General features: G+C 47.4%; 1 protein-coding gene across 1 annotated transcript in view; it reads right to left on the bottom strand.

Annotated features, from left to right (window-relative positions):
• The window catches only part of MTMR9 (myotubularin related protein 9), a 35,545-nt gene that overhangs the window by 5,781 nt on the left and 6,306 nt on the right, over window positions 1-23,458 (bottom strand). Inside the window, exons 3-9 of the mRNA XM_072986682.2 lie at window positions 20,010-20,118; window positions 17,688-17,813; window positions 15,523-15,696; window positions 13,339-13,556; window positions 6,673-6,834; window positions 4,139-4,280; window positions 2,082-2,302 (exon numbers count right to left, since the gene is read on the bottom strand). Coding sequence (XP_072842783.1) covers window positions 2,082-2,302; window positions 4,139-4,280; window positions 6,673-6,834; window positions 13,339-13,556; window positions 15,523-15,696; window positions 17,688-17,813; window positions 20,010-20,118 — 1,152 coding nt within the window. The remainder of the gene's footprint in view (window positions 1-2,081; window positions 2,303-4,138; window positions 4,281-6,672; window positions 6,835-13,338; window positions 13,557-15,522; window positions 15,697-17,687; window positions 17,814-20,009; window positions 20,119-23,458) is intronic.

Below are 23,458 nucleotides of genomic sequence, written 5' to 3'. Positions count from 1 at the left end.
GTCAAAGCAGTCATGCATAACAATCCATGTAAACAGCAACACGAAGAGATTGCCAGCATCCCGTAGCCAGCCATCTAACCAGCAGTGCTCTGCATAAGTCTTTTCGAGCAGTCAGTTAGAGAACCCCTGATCCTTCTACTTTCTGCTAAATCCCTGCAACCAGAAGGGACAAAGGGATTTCTGAAGAAAATGTTGAAAAAACCCAAAGTGTTATATGGAGTCATCGGTGGGGCTGGAGAGCCAAAAGGTTATTGCACAAGTGCTCATGGGGTGGCAAGCAACCTGCGGACCAGATGTTGCCCACTGCTTTTGTGGTACAGATGGGCCAAGAGGTATTCGAAACCAAGGACCGTCAGCTGGGCTTTCCCAGTCAAGGTAAATGAATCCAGTTAATTAACCAAAATAAAGAACCCGCCCTGTTAAAGGCCGCTTCTGCAGGAAACGAAGCCAGCTGCACAAGGCCTGTTGGAAGAAAAGCACAAAATGGTTGTAATTGTTTCTTTGGGCCAGAGGTTTTCCTTCCTAATGTTTCGCCAGTCTCTGTGGCCGGCATCTTCAGAGGACAGGAGTTAGAACTCTGTCTGTGTTCCAGCGTTGTGTGCGGGATAGCTGAGTGGCCGTGAAAGCCTTCGAGAACACAAAAGCCCATCTACTGCCCCACAGCACTCAAAGTACTCTCTGGGCGGTTTACAAGTTAATCACGCAGGCTAAACATTGCCCCTGCGGTGAGCTGGGTATTCATTTCACCAAGCTCGGAAGGATGGAAGGCTGAGTCAACCTTGCGCCAGCTACCTGGGACTGAACCTCGGGTCGTGAGCACGAGGCGCCACAGTATTACCTGTCGGTGGAAAGATAGCAGGGAGCGAGGGGGTCGGCCTCGTCTCCCTTGATAGAGAGTCCTGAAACCCGGGAGTGAACGCCAAGAGAAGCAAGAGGTTAATACTGCACCCCTTCTTTTCTCCTGGCCTGTACAATGCAGCTCTCACCCTGCAGAGCGACAGCATAACATTGAGGCCCTACATGTGGAGAAAGAACGGGCCACGCCAGCAACAGGCTCACAAGCTCAATGCTGGGATTCCTCATCTGCATGCAGAAAAATCCCAGATTCAACCATCTTCAGCTCCAGTTAGAAGGAATTTGGGCTGCTGCAGCAGCTGCAAAAGACAAGAGCTTGGGAAATGACCTACTGAGGCTTGTCGAAGGGGTAGCCCTGTTAAGTCTGTGCTGGCATTATAGGCGGCAACACAACCAAAATAAAAAGTAAACAGCCCAAAATGTGGTGGGCACCTTAAAGACTAATTTTTCTATTTTTTTTAATGTGAGCTTTCATGGAAAACTCCCACTTCATCAGACCTCTCTTGTACGCCTGATGAGGTGGACGTGTCCACGAAAGTTCACGTTAAAAACAAAATACAGTGGTGCCTTGCATAACAAGCGCCCCGTTTAACGACGATGCGATGTTTAAATAGGCAAAACATTGCATTGCGATGATCGGTAAGTGAAACGCTTACCAATCTTCGCATTGCGATGTTTTAGAAACAGCTGATCAGCAGTTCCAAAATGGCTGCCGGATCAACAAAATGGCCGGTCGCAGCGTTTTCGCGCCGATTCCTCGCTTACCGAGGCGGCGAAAATGGCGGCCCTATGGAGGATTCCCGCTTAGCGGTGAGTTTATCCCCCACAGGAACGCATTAAAGTTTTTATTTCTGTATAGCGACGTTTCCAGATAGCGACAATTTATCCAGAACGGATTACTGTCGCTATGAGGGGCACCACTGTATAAAAGTGAGTCTACCACGCTTTTGACTTTTTTCTTTTCACTTTGTTTTTACCTTTTGAGACTTGCAATTCCCGGAATTCTTCTGCAAGATTCCTAGGGAATTCCAGGACTTCCAGTCAAAAAAGAGAGCAACTTTTCTCTCAACTCCTTTCAAAGATCAAAGGGCAAAAGCCCCTTAAAAAGCCGAGAGGGGTTGGCGTCAATTACGACGCAGGGGGAGGGGAGGCTCCAGCTAGGGGCTGCAACCAGGTGTGACGACCTGGCTGTCTCCGAGAGTTGGGAACAGAACACCGCCCCCTACCTTTCGCTTTCATTGTTGCCCAGGAAAGTGCCAAACTGGGAGGCGTAGGCGTGTTCGAAGAGCAGGATGAGGAACTGCGGGTTGAACTCGAAGGAGCAGGGGAACTGGCGCAGGATCTGCCAGACGCAGTCCAGGAACAGCAAGAAGACGGGCGCCTCCCACTTCTGCTTGCTGTTTGAATATGCCGACTGGGCGCAGCGCTGCTGAAACGGGTGGCCGGCCTGAAACGGGAGAAGGGAAAACGTCCAGAGGGAAAACGTCCTGTTAGCCAGAATAAAAAGCAGGATCCAAAGTGGTGGAAGGATGAGCATCAGGAAGAAGGCAACCTAAACATCTGGCTGGAAGGAAACAAAGGCAGAGAAAGAAGAAGGCAGTTCTTAATAAGACCCTCTCTGATCCAAAACATCCTTCTTATGCTGGGATGCTGCAGGACAATGGCGACGAGCTATCCCTCTCCTCCTCTCCTTCCTCCCCCTTTTAACCCTGGCGTCCACCATTCTCCCCACCCTTCAGGTGTTCCTCGTCCTTTCTCCCTGTTCCCACCGGGCGGGCACTCCTGATCCCCTCTTCCACAGGCCGCTGCTCGACTGCGGGGTCTCCAGGCCGTCCACAAGGAGGCACGGCCTCCGAAGTGGACCACCTGCTGGGAACACCCAGAGTGTCGTCCCCCCTTGCACTTCCCCACCTTCCGTGTCTTGACAGATTTTTAAAAAAGTTCAAACGTTCACCCACGGACGTGTCTCGCCCAGGGATCTTAATGCTAAGCTACAAGCTATGACAGTATTTTTGGGCGGCCTGTAACAGAGGGCTAGTGCCCGAGGACGTGCCCCGTTTCCAGCTGCTGATCCGTTTGCTAGGCCATGTCACATCCCATCAGGGTGTGAATGAAGGCACTCAAGGGGGTACAGCCCAGCACAAAAAGCGCTGAGCAAACACAGGGGAGATTATTGCCGCATTTAGAACACAATGGCTACAAAGTACTGCTGAATTTTTAAAGGCAGAGAGAGAGGGACTCTTTACAAATGTAGAACATTAATGGGCAAAACTGTTTCGGTCACTATGCCATGAGGGTGAAAGCAACCTTAACCCAGCAGCAGAAGCTTGAAAATAAGCAGAGCCACCGGGCTAAGTCCATTCCCTCGCAGGTCCATAGTAACAGAAATCCAGGAATCACCTCCAAGCAGCTACGAACTCTTATGAAGTGTCGGCTATGTGATTCAAAAACCTTAGACCTGGTCGAGGAGGCTGGTGGGAGCTTCCTGGGTTTTCTTTCCTGGCTGAACGCTCTGTAAGACAGCTTTTCAAATATTTGAAAAGTACTATCCTATTTCCCCTTGGTCTTCTTTTCTCAAGGCTATACATGCCCAGCTCTTTCAGCCTTTCCTCATAAGGATTGGTTTCCAGCCCCTGGATCATCCTTGTCGCCCTCCTCTGAACTTATTCCAATTAGTTAGCACTCTTCCTGAAGTGTGGTGTTCAGAACTGGGTGCAATACTCAAGGGGAGGCCTAAGCAGTGCTGAATAGAGGGGGACTAGCACCTTGCAGGATTTGGAAATGATACTTCTATTAATGCAACCTAAAATAGCATTGGCTTCTTTGTAGCTCACACATCACACGGTTGGCACATATTTAGCTTGGGATGTACGACAATTCCAAGACCCTTGAAATAAAATAAATAAAGAATGATCACAAGGGAAACAATGGCAAGAGATCTCATTTTTGGCTGAAAAGATGACACCTATGGGGTACGGAGGATGGACAAAACTAATCCATGGACACACTGAAGCTCCCCATTGATTCATAATCAATCTACCCTAGATTACAATGGCCCAGTTTATTCCAAACATCTTTTCTTTGAAGGAGTTGGCAGTGGGGAACTCTCTGTCTGGTGCAAGTTCTCCTGCACAAATCCAAGACCCATTTAATCTAAATGCGGATTTTTAGGAGTGACACCAGATGGAAATTTAATCTTTGCGAATCCTTGGGAGGGAACAGGCTCAAAAGAAGCAGATTCTGCCCAAGCCCTGGGCCAAGAACGGACGCAGGCAGATCTTACCTGCAGCCACTCCCTCTCGATCAAAGCTTCAAAGCCACGTATGGTTCTGCATCGGGGATCCAGGATAATCTGAGCCAGAGAGGTCACCTGTAGCGTTGAATCGGTGCCTTCTGTTCCATGAACCAAGACGGAAGCTCCCTCCCTAGAAAACAATTCAGAACATTTCAGGTGGAGGCAATAGGGTTGATGCATTAATCCTAGAACTGCAGAGCTGGAAGGGATCATCGTGTCCAGCATTCGTCAAGGAGGCACAGTGGGGGAATTGAGCTCCCAACCTCTGGCTCTGCAGCTGGATGCCTAAACCACTGAGCTATCTAACAATTCTGTATTTGTAAGAGCCAAATAAGGAAATCCACCAGGTAGAGGATGAACCTTGGAACTGGGGGAAGCCTGGCACGAATCTCTACTGGTCTGTGCAGCACAACGAAGATTACTTTAGGTCTATCACCTGTCCTTCTTCCTTTAACCCAAAGTTCATAGGTCAGCCACCTCCACATGAGCAACCTAACAATAGTTCCCAATGCCATTCATTCATTCATTCATTCATTCATTCATTCATTCATTCATTCATTCATTCATTCATTCATTCCTCACTTTTCTCCTTAAAAATGACCCACAGTGGCATATGTCATTAAAAGGCAATATTTAAAGCTAGGAACAGTAAGTATACGAATACTAAAAAAGGGTCAAACAAATACTACTCCAAGAAATGGTAAACAAAAGTAACACCAAAAACACCTTCTAAGCCATGAGGGGCAACCATCCATTAAAAAATCCCACAGAGGCAGCCAATCATTGAAGGAAAGTTTGCATGAAGATAAAGGTCTTTGTTTGCTTGTGGGAGGACAGCAAAGGTGGCGCCAGTCTGGACTCCAGTGGGAGGGAGTTCCAAAGACCTGGGAGCAGCCACAGAGAAGGCTCTCTCCTGTGTCCTCACCAAATGTACCTGTGAAGGTGGTTGGACCGAGAGAAAGGCCTCCCCTGAGGATCTTAACGCCTAAGCAGACTCATAATGGGATCTGTGGTCTTTGAGATAACTTGGACCCAAGCCGTTCAGGGCTTTATACAGTGGTGCCTCGCGTAACGGTTTTAATTGGTTCCAAAAAATTCATCACTATGGGAAAACATCGCTAAGCGAAACGCGTTTGCCCATAGAGATGCATTGAAAACCAGATAATCCGTTCCAATGGGAACGGATCACTGTCCTTAAGCAAAAATCGCTATAGGCAACATCGCTAAGCGAAATGCAGTTCCCCCATTGGAATGCATTGAAACCTTTCAATGGGGGAGAAAAAAATCACCAAAAATTCAAAAGGAGTCATAACAAAGCCAAATTTGGTTAACAAAGGGTTTATTAAGTGCACTAACGATTTCAAGCACTCTAAACCCTTTTTAAACAATTTAACACCTTTTAAAAATAGTGAAAACAGAGCTGTCAAAAACATCACTAAGCGAAACAGGGGGGCCTAAACTGTCATCGCTAAGCTAAGCAAGGTCCCGAACATCACTATGCGAAATTTCCCCATTGGAAACATCGCTAAACGGAGCGCAAGAGCGCTCCAAAAAACTCATCGCTAAGCGAATACATCGTTAAACGAGGCAATCGCTAAGCGAGGCACCACTGTAAGTTAAAATCAGCCCTTTGAATTGTGCCTGGAAATGGATCGTCTGCCCGTGGAACTGTTTTAACTGCAGAGTGATGTGATCCTAGTTAAAGAATCTGGCCACAACGTTTTGGTTCCGCTGACATTTCCGAGCACTTTCCAAATACAGTCCCACGCAGAGCGCGTTACAGAAATCCAGCTGGGTTGTAATTAAAGCATGGTGTCCTTTAGGTCAGTGGTTCTTAACCTTTTTGAAAGAAACGCCCCCTTGAGCCATTGAGGAAGTTATCATCGCCCCCCTCCCCACGGTGATGAGATCTTTTATCTATCTATCTATCTATCTATCTATCTATCTATCTATCTATCTATCTATCTATCTATCTATCTATCTATCTATCTATCTATCTATCTATCTATCTATCTATCTATCTATCTATCTATTTATTTATGAAACTTAAATCAAATGACCCCTGAAAACAAAATTCAATTCCAAGAAAATGAAATGCCCCCAAAAAGTAACATTTAATGATTTAGTTGCAAGAGAATTTTAAGATGCAAAAAGAAATATAAAAAGGGCATAAAAACAAACCGCAATGCAGGAACTAAAAATTTCAAGACGAAAACTCTGAAACTAAATTAAGATTGGAGGAAAATATATATTCATGCACATTGTAAAAAGGCTGCAGCCATCTTCACAGGTTTGGCTTGCTCTGGCGCCCCCCTACAGCCCCCCTTCTGCTCCAGCGCCCCCACGCCGCCCCTTTTCGTTCTACCGCCCCCCTGAAAAATGAAATCGCCCCCTGGGGGGCATTATTGCCCACGTTAAGAACCACTGCTTTAGGTCACCTCCTTCAGGCAGGTTATTCCTCAAAATATTAAATAAAATGCCCTACTGCAGGATGGGTCTGCGAACATGCAAAGGAAGCTTACCGGTCAATGCACTGGGCAGCCAAGCAGGCGGTGGTCAGAATTTCCTTGATGTGGGTCAGCCAGTTAGATGCCTCCAGCTTGCTCAGCCAACGGTCCATGTTATGCGACTGGTCGTTGCAGGCCTCCACCAGCTTGATGAGGCTCTCTTGCAGAATGTTGTACCTGCCGGGGGGGGGGGGGAGGGAGAGGGAGAAGGAAGGCAAAAGATCAAGGCTGTGGCTTCTACCTGGAGCATTATCATGGTGATGGAAACACCCTTATGTCTATTTGCAAAAGTTTCACTGATCAAAGCTATCCACAGCTGGCTGGATAGCTCAGTGGTTTAGGTCTCTGACTGTGGAGCCAGAGGTTGGGAGTTCGATTCCCCCACTGGGCCTCCTGAGAAGTAGAGTCAACCTGTGTGGCCTTGGGCAAGCTGCACAGTCCCAGGGCATCCCCCACGAGAATGGAAGGGTAAATCATTTCTCAGCCTTCTCTATCTGGAAAACCCTGAAAAGAGGTGCATAAATCAAGAATTGACTTGATGACACATGATGATTATTATTCACTGATCAATGGGCAGCAAATGGTTCCCTGTCTCCTAAGGATCATGGACTCTCAGGTTTGGAAAGACGATACCTAAGAACAGAAGGGGAACAAATTGCATTTCTGGACTAGCACTGAATTCATCAGCCAACACGGTCAGTTGCCATGTTGGAACGAGAGATTTCAGTGAGTACAGTGGTGCCTCACTTAACAATTGCCTCGCTTAACGAGGAAATTGCTGTACGATGTTTTTACAATCGCTTTTGGAATCACAAAATGATGGTTTAAATGGTTTTTTTTCATTTAACGATGATCGGTTCCCTGCTGATCATCGGGTTTCAAAATGGCCGCTGGCTGAATAAAATGGCCCCCGTTGTTTTCTAGCACAGATTCCTCGCTTTAAAGGCACCGAAAATGGCCGCCATATGGAGGATCTTCGCTGGGCGAGCAGGTATTCAGCCCATTGGAATGCACTGAACGGTTTTCAATGCGTTTCAATGGGTTTTAAAATTTTCATTTGATAATGTTTTCGCTCTACAGCGATTTCGCTGGAATGAATTAACATCGTCAAGCGAGGCACCACTGTATTGGTCTTTAAAAAAAACTTTAGAAAGCTCAGATCCATTTCCGCCCAGATTCCAAAAGAAGCAATAGATATTAAACAAGGAAAAGGTTTCTGGTCTGTCTCTTCTCCAGGTGCCCTCTTCCCTCTGCAGAGTTCTGAAAACACATCTCTGAACCTTTCTGTACAGAACAACACGGATTTGGTTCAGGACCTGCTCCCTTTGAAACTGCAAGGCTGATGCAAAATCACCAGAACAGAACAGAGACAGCCTCCCGCGCAAGGCTCTGTGTTTCCAAGAAAACACCGTGATTTTTACGCCACCTGGCTTCTACCACTGGGAATGAACGGAAAAGGAAAGAGAAACAGACAAGAAGGTTGTATTGGCTTTCCACCCTCACTGGCACAGCGAGAGCCAGAGATAAGAGCAAGCCGGACACCAGGCTGGCAGAGGCCGAAAGAATTACTGGCGGTGCGTGACCCAGCAACGCCGCACTCAGCAGTAGCGTCAGAGCAAGCGAGCTTTTATCTGCATCGCCAACGCGTCATCTTGGGAAGATGTCGGAGCTGTAACATGACCCTCTGGCATCACGCTGGCTCTGCACCCAGCACCGCGTTTCCATTCAACGACACACATGAACACATGCACGTAACGGTCAGGAGCCGGTAACAGGAAACCATCCTGGGATCTTATGTTGCTTTGGGTCCTTTCTCACATAATCTTAGGGGGCAGAAGCTGGCAAGAGAAAGGGGGGGGGGAGCCAGGAATATGATACAGTACACAGATGCATTCTAAAAATCAGAGGATGTCCACATTTCTTAGCAATGCCTGCTTAGTCACAGGAATCATGTAGCCATCTATGGCCTCCCAAGGCGGGTATTATGTCCCTGCTCCCCTGTCTCCCCATTCTTTTTTCAATTCCCCAGGTTTTTTAATTTTAAAAATTGGAAAATTGATGCACCTGGGGGAGCATGACCATGTGACATGTCCCCACCTTTCTTTTCTTTTAGCAAAACAAAAAACACACTCCTCCCATATCTGCCCCTCTCCAAAAATCTTCCTTCCTTCCTTCTGGTTTCACTTGGAGAGCCTTGGAGCTAAACTACTGAGACACCGCACTTAGTTACACTACTGCAGTCGCCTGCACCGAAGACATCCCAGAGAAGGTGTGATTTGAGAAGTCACCTGAAGGAATCAGGAGATGCCCAGGCTTGATTTCACCCTCTGAATAGCCCCCTTTACTGAAGGCATATGGATTGAAAAAAAGATCATACAGCTAACACGTCGTTGGAAACAGAGCTTCCTCATGAAGTAAAAGACTTGTCTGCTTATTTCAGCGCTCAGCTTTTGCTTTAAAAATGCTTCCTCAGGAGAGAAGGACCGCTTTGTCTGCATTTCTGATTATTCTCAGGTACCAGAGTTTGGAAGATTTGCATGACAGGAGGGACAATGTAAGGAAGAAGCACACGTTCTCCATAGCCTGTCAGAGGATCCTAAGTCATTGAAATGTAGCGCTGTAATAATGGTTGGGTTGTGGTGCTGAAGGAGACTCTTGAGAGTTCCCTGGACTGCAAGGAGATCAAATATGTCGGTTCTGAAGGAAATCAACCCTGAGTGCTCACTGGAAGGACAGAACCTGAAGCTGAGGCTCCAATCCTTTGCCCATCTCATGAGAAGAGAAGACTCCCTGGAAAAGACCCTGATGTTGGGAAAGTGTGAAGGCAAGAGGAGAAGGGGACGACAGAGGACAAGATGGTTGGACAGGGTCACTGAAGTGACCAACATGAATTTGACCAAATTCTGGGAGGCAGTGGAGGACAGGAGGGCCTGGCGTGTTCTGGTCCATGGGATCACGAAGAGTCAGAAACGACTTAACGACTAAACAACAACAACGTTGACAATGAGAGTCCCCAGGACTGCAAGAACAAACCTATCCGTTCTGAAGGAAATCAACCCTGAGTGCTCACTGGAGGGACAGATCCTGAAGCTGAGACTCCAATACTTTGGCCATCTCATGAGAAGAGAAGACTCCCTGGAAAAGACCCTGATGTTGGGAAAGTGTGAAGGCAAGAGGAGAAGGGGACGACAGAGGACGAGATGGTTGGACAGTGTCACCGAAGCTACCAACATGAATTTGATTCAACTCCAGGAGGCCTGGAAGACAGGAGGGCCTGGCGTGCTCTGGTCCATGGGGTCACGAAGAGTCGGACACGACTTAACGACTAAACAACAACAATAATGGTTGCTTAAAGAAAGATGGTCTGGCATGGGAGCCTAGGAGGGTCCCGGGGTTGAGCTATCACCTGTGTTCACACGTACACACAGCAGGGGCAGAAAAGTGGAACTGGAAACAAGGTTCAACCTGCTGATGTCATGTTCCCCCCCCCAAAACCCCACAACATTACCAGACCTCAAGAGGGTGGGTCGAGGATGGTGTGGGGTCCCTACACACCTCTCCAGCCTGTTGGATCCAACCACCAAAACCTGTCCAAAACCTTTGCCATTTTTGATTCTGGAGTGTTGGGTTTCTAGGGCTCTTCAACATCCTTTGCGTATCTCTACCTACATTTACACTGGAGGTGTATACGTATATGCGCATCCACATGCACTCATATGCACACACAAGAAAGGTGGGATTTGGCTGAGAATTCAATTCATTGAAGGCAGGCATACACATTTCACAGTAGCTCAGAGATCTACGGTTTTACTTCTATGGTCCCAAAGCTTCTTCAATCCTCTATATATCCAGAGGCTGGCCAGAGAAAAAAAATTAACACTCGTGCATGAAAAGACGGAACCTCGTTTGACGGGATATCCACGAGCCATGAGGAGACACAGAGGGCAGGGCCAGGAAAGAAGGCAACCTAGGGGCCATTTTCATTTCGGGAAGCGTCTCTGGTTCATCTAGGAATTCACCATCAGCTGCAACAGGGGGTACAGAAACTGCCACAAGCTATGCTGGGAGAAAAGAGTCCCAACAAACGATGTGTAAGGTCTCTCCCAAGAGTCTGAAGTTCTGCATCGCTGCAGGTTTATCAGCGTGGAAACAAGTTACCAAGACACGCCTAGTTCCTTCAAAGACATCCCTCCCGAACTGATTCCCTTTTTAAAATTATTAAAACTTCTTAAAAACACCGAAACCTGGATGGATGTTTGCAATGAAAAGAAATATATATGTCTGAGAGAACGATCCAGGCCAGATTATCTGTTTATGTGAATTTATTTTTGGAATTGTGCTGGGACATACTTGTTTCGATTTTAAAACTAAATATGGCATAACATTTATTTCTGCAAGGCCTCGGGAGATCTTGACATTGTCTACGGATCTTTATCTTCTTCTTTTCCATTTTTTTAAATGGGGGGGGGGAATAACCCAATACAGTTTAGGTTCTCTTGCCTGCTTTTTAGTGACAGGAATGTAACCAACTTCCTTCCTCTATAAGAATCTTAACAATAGCGATTTTAGCAACAGACGCTACACTCAGTCTTTGGAACTCCCCCGCCACAAGAAAACAGGCTGGCCCCCTCTTGGCTGTCCTTCCACAAGCAGGCGAAGAAGACCTTTCCATCCAGGGAGGCCTTTCCTTAGCAACCTGCTGTCTGAGAAAAAATTGTGGTTTTTTTTTTTCCTGCTGTTGACTTTGCCAATGTCAGTGTGCCATTTTTTGATTCCTTTGAAATATTTGCATACTTAACTGTTTTTAGCATTTAAATATTGTCTTTTATTGATGTGAGCCACCTGGGGTCCTCTGGAAGGAGGAAGGGAGGGTAAAAAAATATTTTAAGTCAATAGCAGAAATAAATTCTTTGGGAACCCAGTACAGTGGTGCCCTGCATAGCGACGATAATCCATTCCGGAAAAAGCGTCGCTATACGGATTCGTCGCTATGCGGAGCAAAAAAGCCCGTAGGAATGCATTAAAACACGTTTAATGCATTCCTATGGGCAAAAAACTCACCGTTCTGCGAAAATCCTCCATACGGCTGCCATTTTCGCTGCCCAGTAAGCGAGGAATGGGCGCAAAAACACTGCGGGTGTCCATTTTTTTTTTACCAGGTGGCCATTTTGGAACCGCCAATCAGCTGTTAGGAAAACATCGCTATGCGAAAATCGGTAAGCGAAACAGCTTACAGATCATCGCAAAGCGATGTTTTACCATTTAAAACACTGCAATGCAATCGCAAAAACGATTGCAAAAAAACATCGCTATGTGGATTCGTCATTAAACGGGGCACCCGTTATGCGGGGCACCACTGTACATGGAGAACAAGGTTGCCAAGTGCTGCTACTTTGGATGGGTGTGCGCTGCCTCCGAGATTAGAGGCATCATGCCTACCCATATCTACGGGGCAGGATGGGGCTCTTGCATGTCCCACTTGTGGGCTACTTATAAACCTCTAGACAGCCAGTATGGGAGCAGGAGACTGGGTGAGACGGGCCCTTGCTCTAATCCAGTAGTATGACTTTTAAAAAGCAGAAGTGCAACTCCAACTGCTAGTTCCAACAGGAGCAGAATGATTGAATTAACGGGACTGAATGGGAATGCTGAGTCACCGTTCGGTAACGGACTCAGTGGACTGCATAATATTTTATTTATTTATTTAAACTCATCGCACAACCATCTAGTAGACACGCCATGATTCTGGGCGGCTTCCAAGGAAAGGACATAAAATATACAACATCAGATAAGAAACAGATAAAAACGAAAAACCCCTCGTAAAATCTCTAGCAAGTATTTCAAGACTCAGGATGGCGAACCGCAGGCCGGTGTAAACGTAAGACGTAATTCATATTGCAAAAGGGTTAGGTTTGTAAAGGCCTGGGTTAAAAGCGAGGTTTCAACTTGCTTTCAAAAACTCAGGAGGGAGAGAGTTACAAGATGGGGTGGCTACTACCGAGAAGTCCCAGTTTCTGGTTGATGGCTTCTGGGCCTCTTTTGGAGCAGGCTACCCACAGCATCAAGGACTGAAGGGTGTAGGTGGGATCGCAGGATGACCGGAAGGAGAGGCGCTCTGACAGGTAAAGGAGTTTCTGAACCTTAAAGGGCTTTCTATGTTAGCATCAGTACTTTGAATTTGGTCCAGAAGTATATGGACAGCCACCAGGGCAAGAGGGCCAGAATGGGGAAAATATGGTCACACTTAGATGTATCGGGGACCTTGCCACAGCTTCCGAACCGCCTTTTGAGGGCAGCCCCATGCTGAGAGGATGGCAACAGTCAATCCTGGAGAGGACCGAACCCACGAACTTGGGCCACTGCTAGTAGCATACGAAAACGGGCATGCATTACTCAGGATCTTTAATTCTTGCTGCAAGTTGTGAGAAGCACTGACTGAGGGGTCTCAGGAAAACATGTCAGAACTAGGCGATCGTACAGCGTGTATTTACAGTCAGCAGTTAAGCACTCAATCGTACACCACCCTGTTTACGTGGTGGTGTACGATTGAGCGCTTGACGACCCCATTACAATTGGTGTACGATTGAGCACTTGACCACCCCATTACAATTGGTGTACGATTGAACGCTTGACCATCCCATTACGATTGGTGTACGATTGCGTGATTGACCACCCCATTACCTCTCAATGGACTTGTGGATCCTTCGCCACTGAGGGTAGTGCACCTCCTGTTCAAAGCCCCCGCCTTTGGCCCGGGCTTGCTGAGCCACGTTCAGGGCCCGGGTGTCAATGATGTAGCCACGCTTGCCAGCCCGCAAGGTGGCGTTGATCAGCTTCTCGTCCTCTTTGCATCGCCTCCCGTTGGTCCCCGTCAAGGGCTGGCTACTCCGCATCATCACCTAGAAGGGTCGAGAAGAGACCGGTAAGAGGAAGCCCTTCCGAGCCATCTTGGATGATCAGCAGAATATTATCAGCTAGCCGGCAGCAAAGGCAAAAATTAGTGCTTGGAATGACCAACGAAAGCCTCTAAGCCTTAAACTCCTCCACCTCTCCACTCAATGTTAGTACAACTCTTTGCTGACATGCGTCTGAAAGTGTCCATTGAACAGTGAGATGGTGGGAATGGAAATCTGCTCGTGCCATCAGGATACAATCCTGGTATTTTAAGCTAAAAGAGGAAGCCGCTCTCTGAGCCCATTTTTAAAGGAGGGGTGATGGAGAAATCTAGGCTCCGTGATAATGGAGCATTTCCCTGGAAGGACAAGATGTCAGATCAGATGTTACAAGGAATCTTGAGGATAAAAGTCCACATTTCAAGTTTAAACCCTACCTCCACTTCCAGTTTTCAGGCCGGGCTTTTTATAAGCCATAATGTGACTTCACACGGGCAGGTGGTGACATCGTTCTTGGTTGGCCGCAATGAAACTGCCTCCAAGGAACCGCTCAGAAAAGGAGCCTTGACGGTGAAGGCCAACTCTGTTCTCATAAAGGAATCTTCCTTAGGAAGAACTGCCGCTTGACCTTCTGTGTCCTGCTAGCCTCCGCAGAACCCGCCCTCGGGATTTTTTAAGATGCCGTTGCAGACAAGAACCGAGGGGCGTCTGCTCAGTCTCTAAATCTGCGCTAACGTGCAGCCTGGCAGGTGCTCTCCACCCCTTTCAAAATTAAAAAGCAGTGTTTTTAAAAACTGCGTTATTATGGATTAGGCATCCTTCAGTCTCGAGAGACTATGATAACGTGCTCTGTATGGAGGACTTGGAACAGTGTCTAGTGTGGCTGAGAAGGCCAATTCGAGAGTGACCATCCCTTCCACACTGAAGACAAATACAATCTGTCCCCTGTCCGGCTCCCTGATTTTGCTGGTTTTGGGACGGCTTCTTGGCCTCGGCCTGCTGGACAAGGGTCTCTTCAAATTGGGAGAGGCCATGATGCACCGCCTGCCTCCAGGCTGAACGCTCCGATGGCAGGGTTTCCCATTTCTTGAGGTCCATTCCTAAGGCCTTCAGATCCTGCTTGCACATCTCCTTGTATTGGGGCAATTTCCCTGCACTAATTCTCCATACAGGAGATCTTCTGGAATCTGACCGTCAGCCATTCTCACGACATGCCCAAGCCAACGTAGATGTCGCTGTTTGAGTAATGTATACATGCTAAAAATTCCAGCTCGATCTAGGACTACTCTATTTGCAACTTTGTCCTGCCAGGTGATACCAAAAATGCATCGGAGACAACGCATATGGAACGTGTTCAGCTTCCTCTCCTGCCATGCAGAAAGGGTTCAGGACTCACTGCAGTACAGGAGTATGCTCAGTGTGCTGAGTACAGGATTGTGCGTTATTATACTACCATGAAATTGGACAGCAGGAAGGGACCCCACGACTCATCAAGTCTAACCCCCTGCCAAAACAGTAAATGGATAGCCAAAGCAGCCCTGTCAGGAAAGGGAGAGACAACTGTGTGAACACACAGAGAGAGAGAGACTCTCATGCCCATGTATGTTTCTAAACCCTCATGTATCGAGAGGGAACATTTTAATCCCCTAGAGTTGTGTATACTGGAATTCCAATGGACTCAGCAAATAGTTCCTAGCTTCCTCAGTGTGAAACTTTCGATCATGGTGCATAAGGGTTGAATTATCCTGCCCAGGGATTGTTAAACCAAGCCCTTCTCTCATAGTAATCCATTACTGACTCAGATCAGCCCTCGCTCCACCCCATACCTCATCCCTCTTCTCTTAAGAGTACAAGAAACAGGGTCTTTCGAGGCCTGGAACTCAGGTAGCGGAATGCAGAATGGCTTATGGCCTTCCTCGTCTGTCTCGTCGACCCCCAAAAACGTATTCCTGTCGTCCAGGGCCCGACTCACCATCCCGTTTTTCTTGTGGTAGTAGCTGAGGACTGGGAAACGGCCGCCGTGACGAAAGGTGGAAACCTTCCAAAGAGATTCGTCATCCATCGATTTCGGGACGGTGACGATGGGCGGGTAGGAGGGGCAGACGGAGAAGTCTTTGTTGATGTAGCTCAGCCGCCATTCACTGGTCTAGGAGAAAAGGAAACATGCTAAGGGCGATGGGGATGGTCATTGCATGTCGTCAAATGAATTTTAACTTAAGATGACCCTTCCTGTGGTTTTCCAAGTAGAGAATAAGCAGAAGTGGTTTCCCCTTTCCTTCTTTTGGAGGTGCCTTGGGACTGTATGGCTTGCCCAAGGCTACACAGGCTGGCTCTTTTCTTCGGAGACATGGTGGAGGATTCAAAATCCCAACCTCAATATATTTTGAGCTGTCCTGTTTCAAGAGCAGAAGACCTTCAGAACACGAGATGTCCATTCTGCTAATTCCATTAACCAGGGGTCCCTAAAGACTCAGGCCATTCCTTCTCTTCTTCTGCATGATTTCTGGACTCCCCCACCCCTTTTCTGACTCTGCATAGACACAGCTTCTTAAACTTTCTCTCCAAAACACACCTTTTGCAAATGCTGCTTCACAGTGCAACCACACGGACGGGTGTGAAAGCTGGACAATCAAGAAAGCCTGACCCGGGGGGGGGGGGGGAATGATTCTTGAACTACAACTCCCAGAAGCCTTCACCACTAGCACTGTGCTGGCCAGGGTTTCTGGGAACTGCAGTCCAAGACCATCTGAGTTTCTCAAGGTTGGGAACCACTGGCCTAGAAGGTCAGATTTTTAAAAAAAATCAGTTTTTTTTAAAAAAATCAAATGGATTTAAATCATGATTGAAACCACAATTTAAACTGAAAAAAAATCATTTTTTAACTTAAATTTTAAAAAAAGTACATATTTTGACTCCACATCTAACATCCTACGCACCCAGTTAGATGCGACCGCTCTGGGCCTGAGCTCAAAAGTGGTTTCAGGACCGGAATGGACCAGGACGAAAAGGCTCAAACAGAACCAGGACAAAACAGAGATTTTGCTCTTGGGGGGAACCTCCGATAGGTTAGAGAGGAGGGTCCCTAGGCTGGATGGTAGGTCCTCAGCTCCAGTTTAGGGATCGAGTGCGTACCTTGGGCATTCTTCTAGACTCGGCTCTTTCTTCAGAGTCCCAAACTGCATCCGTGTCCATATCAACCTTTAACCCGCTTAGGTTTATCGCCCAACTTCACCCCTACCTAAGTGAGGACTCCCTCAGGACTTCACTGCAGACCCTGATCCTCTCCCGGATCGACGACTACAATGCCCTCTACGTGGGGCTTCCCTTGAACCTGATCCGGAGACTTCAGTGAGTTCAAAATGTGGCAGCCAGACTAGTGATTGATGTAAGCACATTTGACCACATCCCTCCAGTTCTGGCTCGCCTCCACTGGTTGTCCATGGCGTCCCGGATCAGGTTCAAGGTTTTGACATTCACATTCAAAGCCCTCCATGGTTTGGGCTCATGTGACTTGTCGGAGCGTCTCTCCTTAACGTCATCTGCCCAAACCACAAGGTCATCCTAGCTGAGGCTCCTCCGGGGGGGGGCACCCCGAGGAAGCCCCAGCAATCTTCTACAAGCGGGCAGGACCTTCTTCGTGGTGGCTCCGACTTTATGGAACCAGCTTCCGGAGCAGCTCTGCCTAGCCCCCTCCAAGTGGACTTTTAGGAAGCCATTAAAAACATTGCTTTTCAGAGAGGATTTCCACCCTGACCCCTGCTGACCACCTTCCCCCCTCTTCTCCTCCTCCCCTTTTCCTCCATCCATGCTGGTTTTATATGATTAATCAGTGCCCTCTGTCCTTAGGGTTCTTCCTGTTGCTTTTAATGTTTTTATCTTTATTTTTTTGTTTTCTACTGTATGTGTTATAATCGTCCAGAGTAGTACCTGACACTAACGGGAGTGGGGTGCAAATTGAATAAATACACAAATACAGACATCCATCAACACAAGAGGCTGAGCAGGTCTCCTCTGGAGAGTCAGACCCCCAAACAGCTGTGTTCCTCTCGAGAGACAAGCTTCATTCAGGCTCCCACTTTTCCCGCACGAAGGACCTTGAAGGGTGGCCCTCCAGGGGAGGTTTGCGAGTTTACTTACGACCGAACTGAGCAGCTCAAATTCGCGCTCCGGCAGGAAGGAGTGCCAGCCATCTTCAACGACTTCAAACATTGGCCGATAAAAGAAAGGGTACATCAGGGTGACGGAGTCCAAAGTCGACAGTGCCTTTGGGAGGGAGGAAATCACAGACACACACATGATTACAACAGACTGATCTGCCCGTTCACTGAGCGGCTGGCTCTTCTCCTGCCCTCCTGTTGCTGCTGCTTTTGTAGCCCATGTGGTCGGAGGTACTTTGTTAATCAGGTCCTCCTTTTAAAGGTGCCCTGGGTAAAAAGGTGAACTATGGAGAATGAGTGAAGGGAAATCGCCCCAGAGGGAGACCAGAGAGCTGCGATACAAGGAGATCTGCAAGCGGGATCGGAAGGCCTTAGGAATGGACCTCAACGGATGGGAAACCTTGACCTCCGAGTGTTCAGCCGGAAGCAGGCGGTGCATCACGGCCTCTCCCAATTTGAAGAGACCCTTGTCCAGCAGGCCGAGGCAAAGAGGCAGTCCCGAAAGCAGCTAAATCAGGGAGCTGGACAGGGGACAGATTGTATTTGTCTTCAATGTGGAAGGGATGGTCACTCTCACATTTACCTTCTCAGCCACACTAGACGCTGTTCCCAGATCTCTATTCAGAGCACGTTACCATAATCTCTCGAGAATGAAGGATGCCTACAGGGTACAAAGGTCTGTGGACTGAATGGACCTAAAGAGATAGGGTGTGTGGAACAAGACTACCAACCATTCCACAGGCACCTGTGGAATGGGATCAAGGAAATCTTTGGGTTGTCTCTTAAACAGCTCCATTGACTGTCTCTCTGTTGGCCAAAAGAGCCGAAGGATTCCTCCCAGCCTGGACTTTTGCATAACGGAACAAACAAAAAAGCTCTGGCGGAGCCAAAGACCCTGGGACCGGCCTGCAAGGTTGGACACTTTCACGGGCGCCAGGCCCCAGAATGTATCCTGATAAGACGCTATGGGTCAGGTCATGCACCACAAAGGAATGACTTCACTTTCGGGGAATAAAGAAAAGTGGTGCACTTTTTCTCCCTGCTTTTCATCCTCCAACACAGAACTGGATTTTAGGGGCAAATGGTAGGGAAGCCAACTGGAAGGGAGGAAAGTTGGGGGTGCCGAAGGAACAAAGTGTTTGTTGACTGGGGAAACGGGACTCAAGGGTCACAGTCATTCACACGGATACTCATTGGGTTTTTAGTCCCTTTCTTCTCATGTCATTTTCCCCTTCCACCGGAGTCCTAACCCTCCTCATCACCCAGCAACCTCCCCATCAACTTTTATAGAGAATGAAATCAGTGCAAAATCATATACAGTGGTGCCTCGCATTACGACGTTAATTCGTTCCAGCGAAATCGCTATAGAACGAAAACACTGTAATGCAAAAATAAAAAGCCCATTGAAACGCATTGAAACCCCTTCAATGCGTTCCAATGGGCTGGAAACTCACTGTCCAGCAAAGATCCTCCATAGGGCGGCCATTTTCGGTGCCTGTCTTGTGAGGAATCCATCCCAGAAAACAGTGGGGAGCCGTTTTGTTTACCCGGCAGCCATTTTGAAACCGCCAACCAGCTGGAGGAAAATCATCGTTTTGCGAAGAATCGGTTCCTGAAGCAGGGAACCGATCATCGCAAAGCGAAAAAACCCCATTCAGACCATCGTTTTGCAATCGCAAAAAGATTGTCGTAATGCGGTTTCGTCATAATGCGGGGCAATCGTAAAGCGAGGCAGCACTGTATGTAGGGAGGACAACATTATCTAGATCAGGATTGATGAGACGAGCAATGAAGAGAAGGGTCTCTACTCCCTTCCAGAAAGAAAATAAGACCACTTACGTATCTGTGTGCGTATACAAGCATATTTAAACTTCTTGATGCTTATAGGAAAGTATGAAGACGCACCATTCAAACTGATTTGTGAAATGGCTTTGGATGTTTACTGACTACCAACTATTGTGATTATTTTTAAGCTTTGATTGTTTAGTTTGTTTTTAACAGTATTTGCTGGGCACCTTCCATGCTTAAAAAAAATAACCAGAAAGAAGTGTTAAAAAGTAAAAGACAGGTTAAAATGAATGTTCCTATACACCTATGTGTTTGTACAGACATGGCAGAATTTCTCAATTCCCACGGTTGGAATGCCTGCTTAGCCAGCTTCCTGCCAAAGAACTGCCCAATAACCCCTGGATGTAATCAACGCCCCGTTCTCCAGCAATTAACAAGCACCTCCGTGAAAGAGGGATCAAGAGTTTTGCCAGGTTTTTTTCCGGGCTTCAGCCAGACACCCGTCCGCTCTTACCTCGATGGAGCTTGCAATGTTCAAAGACTCCTCCATGCCTGGAATGTCAAGCTGAATAACTCGCAGGTCTTTGCATTTGATGATGATGGTGCCCGTGGTGCCGATGAAACTGCAGCAACAGAAAAAGAAGACAAGGGCGATTGATGCCTTCATTAGAGCACAAATACCTTGCCTACAAGGCCCTACAAGGCTTTTAAAATTTGACTTTTAAAATAAAGGAAGGAACATGAAAGAGGGGGACGTGAGGATATTGTGGGAGCACTTCTAAAGCAGGCATTTGTGCCGGTTTCATGACATCTAAGAGCACGCAAGAAACATAAAATCATCGTCATCGCCCCAAGGTTCTCAAAGAAGAAGGGAATGGGAAACCACATTCTGTATATTCTCGACTGGGAAAACCCTGAAAAGGGGCACCCATAAGTCAGAGTGGACTTGACGGCACAAAGTTAATAATAGGAAGAAGAATGCACTTTCAAGACTCAAGTATTAGGACTTGGGTTTTCAGGAAGAGTCAGTTATACGCTGGTATTGAAGAATCTTTATCCAGTGCATGTAATGGGTGTTTTTCTAGAGCCAAGATTTTCTTTATGATCTTTTTTCATGAAATGCTATTTTAATAGTGAAAACTACATATAGTATGGTTTCTGTCTCCCTCTAGTGGCCAACTGTGGTAATGACACTGTGGAAATCAATTTTTTTAGCAAATGCTATACACAGCGTGGTCCTCTGGCTCCCTCTATTGGTCAGCTCTGGTAACTTCAGCATTGAAATATTTTGGGGGGGATTTTAATTTTTAATATTTTCAGACTGTGGATGAGTGAATCAGTAGATACTGATCCCATAGATAAGTGGGTCCTGCCATACTTTGACTCACATTTTTGCCAAACTGGGATTGTTTTGCTTTTCCAGGAAAAAAAAGAGACAGAGGAAGAGGAGAGCGAAGGGCAGACAAGCTGCATTTCTGACTGTGGCTTTCTCTCAACTCTTCTCTGTCACAAACACCTCTACTTGAAAATGCAAGAGGACAGTTTTGAAAGAAAGACACATTGGAATTTTCTGCCAAATTACTGAACCTGTCCCAAGATTACACAAATGGTTCCCTCGTTAGAAGCTCTGTAAAAATTCTGAATATGAAGAAGGAATATAAAGGAGCAGCTGCATGTGTCTATCCTTGCTGAGCTCTGTGCACCAACCGGCAACAAGGAGACCTGAACATATACAGAGCTGGATGAGAACAGATGTGTGCAGCTTCTTCTTTAAATCCTAGTGACCCAAGCTGGGGATCCCAGCCTTTGATTCCTTCACTGTATTAGGTAAAGGTTCCCCTTGGCATTTTAGTCCAGTCGTGTCCGACTCTAGGGCGCGGTGCTCATCCCTGTCTCCAAGCTGTAGAGCCAGTGTTTGTCCATAGACAGTTTCCGTGGTCACGTGGCCAGCGCGACTAGACACAGAACGCCATGACCTTCCCATCGAGGTGGTCCCTATTTGTCTACTCGCACTTGCATGCTTTCGAACGGCTAGGTTGGCAGGAGCTGGGACAAGTGACGGGAGCTCACTCCGTCATGTGGATTCGATCTTACGACGGCTGGTCTTCCGACCTTGCAGCACAGAGGCTTCTGCGGTTTAACCTGCAGCGCCACCACGTCCCTTCACTGTATTACACTGTGTAATAGCTAATGAGTTCTGAGATTTGTCTCCCAAACCTTCAAGGCTATTGGTATTCTAAGTGGGTGGGTTGCAGAAAAAAGACAAAAGAGACTGGAAGCCCGATCCATTCTGTAGCAGTTCAACGGATTCCCTGGAAACCGGAGCACAGAGGTGGCAGATCCCCGGACAGTTGAAAGCATTAGAAACAGAGAAAGTGAAGTGGGCTTAAGAACAGCAAAGCAGATCACAGCCATGGATCACCTTAAGCGCGATCAGGCAACCTACAAGGATTATCGACAGCCAGCCATGCAGGACCAAACAAAACAAGATCAGGGTTTACACGGGGAGGGAGTGCTAACTCATCGGCGCAGATGCCATCAAGAGAGCAAGAATGGATGAGGTCAGCCAGGGATCGGGGATTACATTATGCACCGTCAGGAGAACATGGCTTGGACCGAATGGCTCTTGAAACGTGGCCAAAGCACAGCATCCAAAGACATACAGATTTCATGGACTCATAGAATAATTCACAGAATAAGAGAATGGGAAGGGGTCTCTAAGGCCATCAGGTCCAACCCCCTGCAGGAAGACACATCAAAGCATATCTGACCAATGGCGGTCCAATTGCCTCTTGAATGACTCCAGCGTTTGAGCGCACACTTCCTCCGAAAGGAAACACACTTTCCATCCTTCTTCCTCCAAAACCGAAGACGTACAAGTCAGAAGGAACAGCTGCAGTATGATGGCTCCCACTTCTACCACGCAACATCTGGATCTATTCCGAATGGGCATCAAGTGGTCTTTTCACACAACGCGTGATTTGCTCTTTGGTCCAGACTCCATTGGGATGTGGTGGCACTGCGGGTTAAACCGCAGAAGCCTCTATGCTGCAGGGTCAGAAGACCAGCAGTCGTAAGATCGAATCCAAGCAACGGAGGGAGCTCCCATTGCTTTTCCCAGCTCATGCCAACTGAGCCGTTCGAAAGCATGCAAATGCGAGTAGATAAATAGGGACCACCACAGTGGGAAGGTAACAGCGTTCCGTGTCTAGTCGCGCTGGCCATGTGACCATGGAAACTGTCTTTGGACAAATGCTGGCTCTACGGCTTGGAAACAGGGATGAGCACCGACCCCTAGAGTCGGACACGACTGGACTAAATGTCAAGGGAACTCAGACTCCACAGTTACTACGTGTAGGTGGTTCAGCTCTTAAATTAACTGGCCTGTTATGGACCAGTTAATTTAAGCACCCCAAGCAATCAGGTTGAAAGTGTGGGAGTATTCTTAGAGTCATTGTTTTTGCTATAGGCCCAAGTGGCCTCCAAGCTCAGAGCTCCTTATAGCAGTTCTTGTCTGGAAAGCACCCTGGATACAGTTAGCCTTGTGGAAGCCAATCGCTGCCTGGTAACCATTCTGCTTGACTCATTCCAATGTTTTATAGTCACCCTGTGAAGTCTGGAAACTTAAGTTCCCCCAATGCAGGGCAGCAAGGCCACTTAACGCCATAAAAGCCAGTGGCCAACCCTAATTAAACAGAACGGCATTCGCAAGATTTTAAAGACCCCTCCCCCCCGGAACTGCTGCCTTGCCACTCAGCTATGCCAGTTCCCCATTTCTACACATTCAAGGAAGTTGCAAAAGAGCACGCTGAGGGATAAACACATTAATTGCCCCCATTTCAACACGGTTCCCAACTGCCTGCTGTTCCTCAGTGTTGAAGGAAAGGTTGTCTAGAAGGGAACAGAGCCCAAGAACAAACTGAAGGCTCCGCTGATTGCAATTCTGTCTCTCTCTGCCAAGCA

Source organism: Pogona vitticeps, chromosome 1, assembly GCF_051106095.1.
Source record: "Pogona vitticeps strain Pit_001003342236 chromosome 1, PviZW2.1, whole genome shotgun sequence".
Classification (NCBI taxonomy): Eukaryota; Metazoa; Chordata; class Lepidosauria; order Squamata; family Agamidae; genus Pogona; species Pogona vitticeps.
Note: the sequence above shows the minus strand (reverse complement) of the source record. Positions and strands in the feature narration are given on the sequence as shown.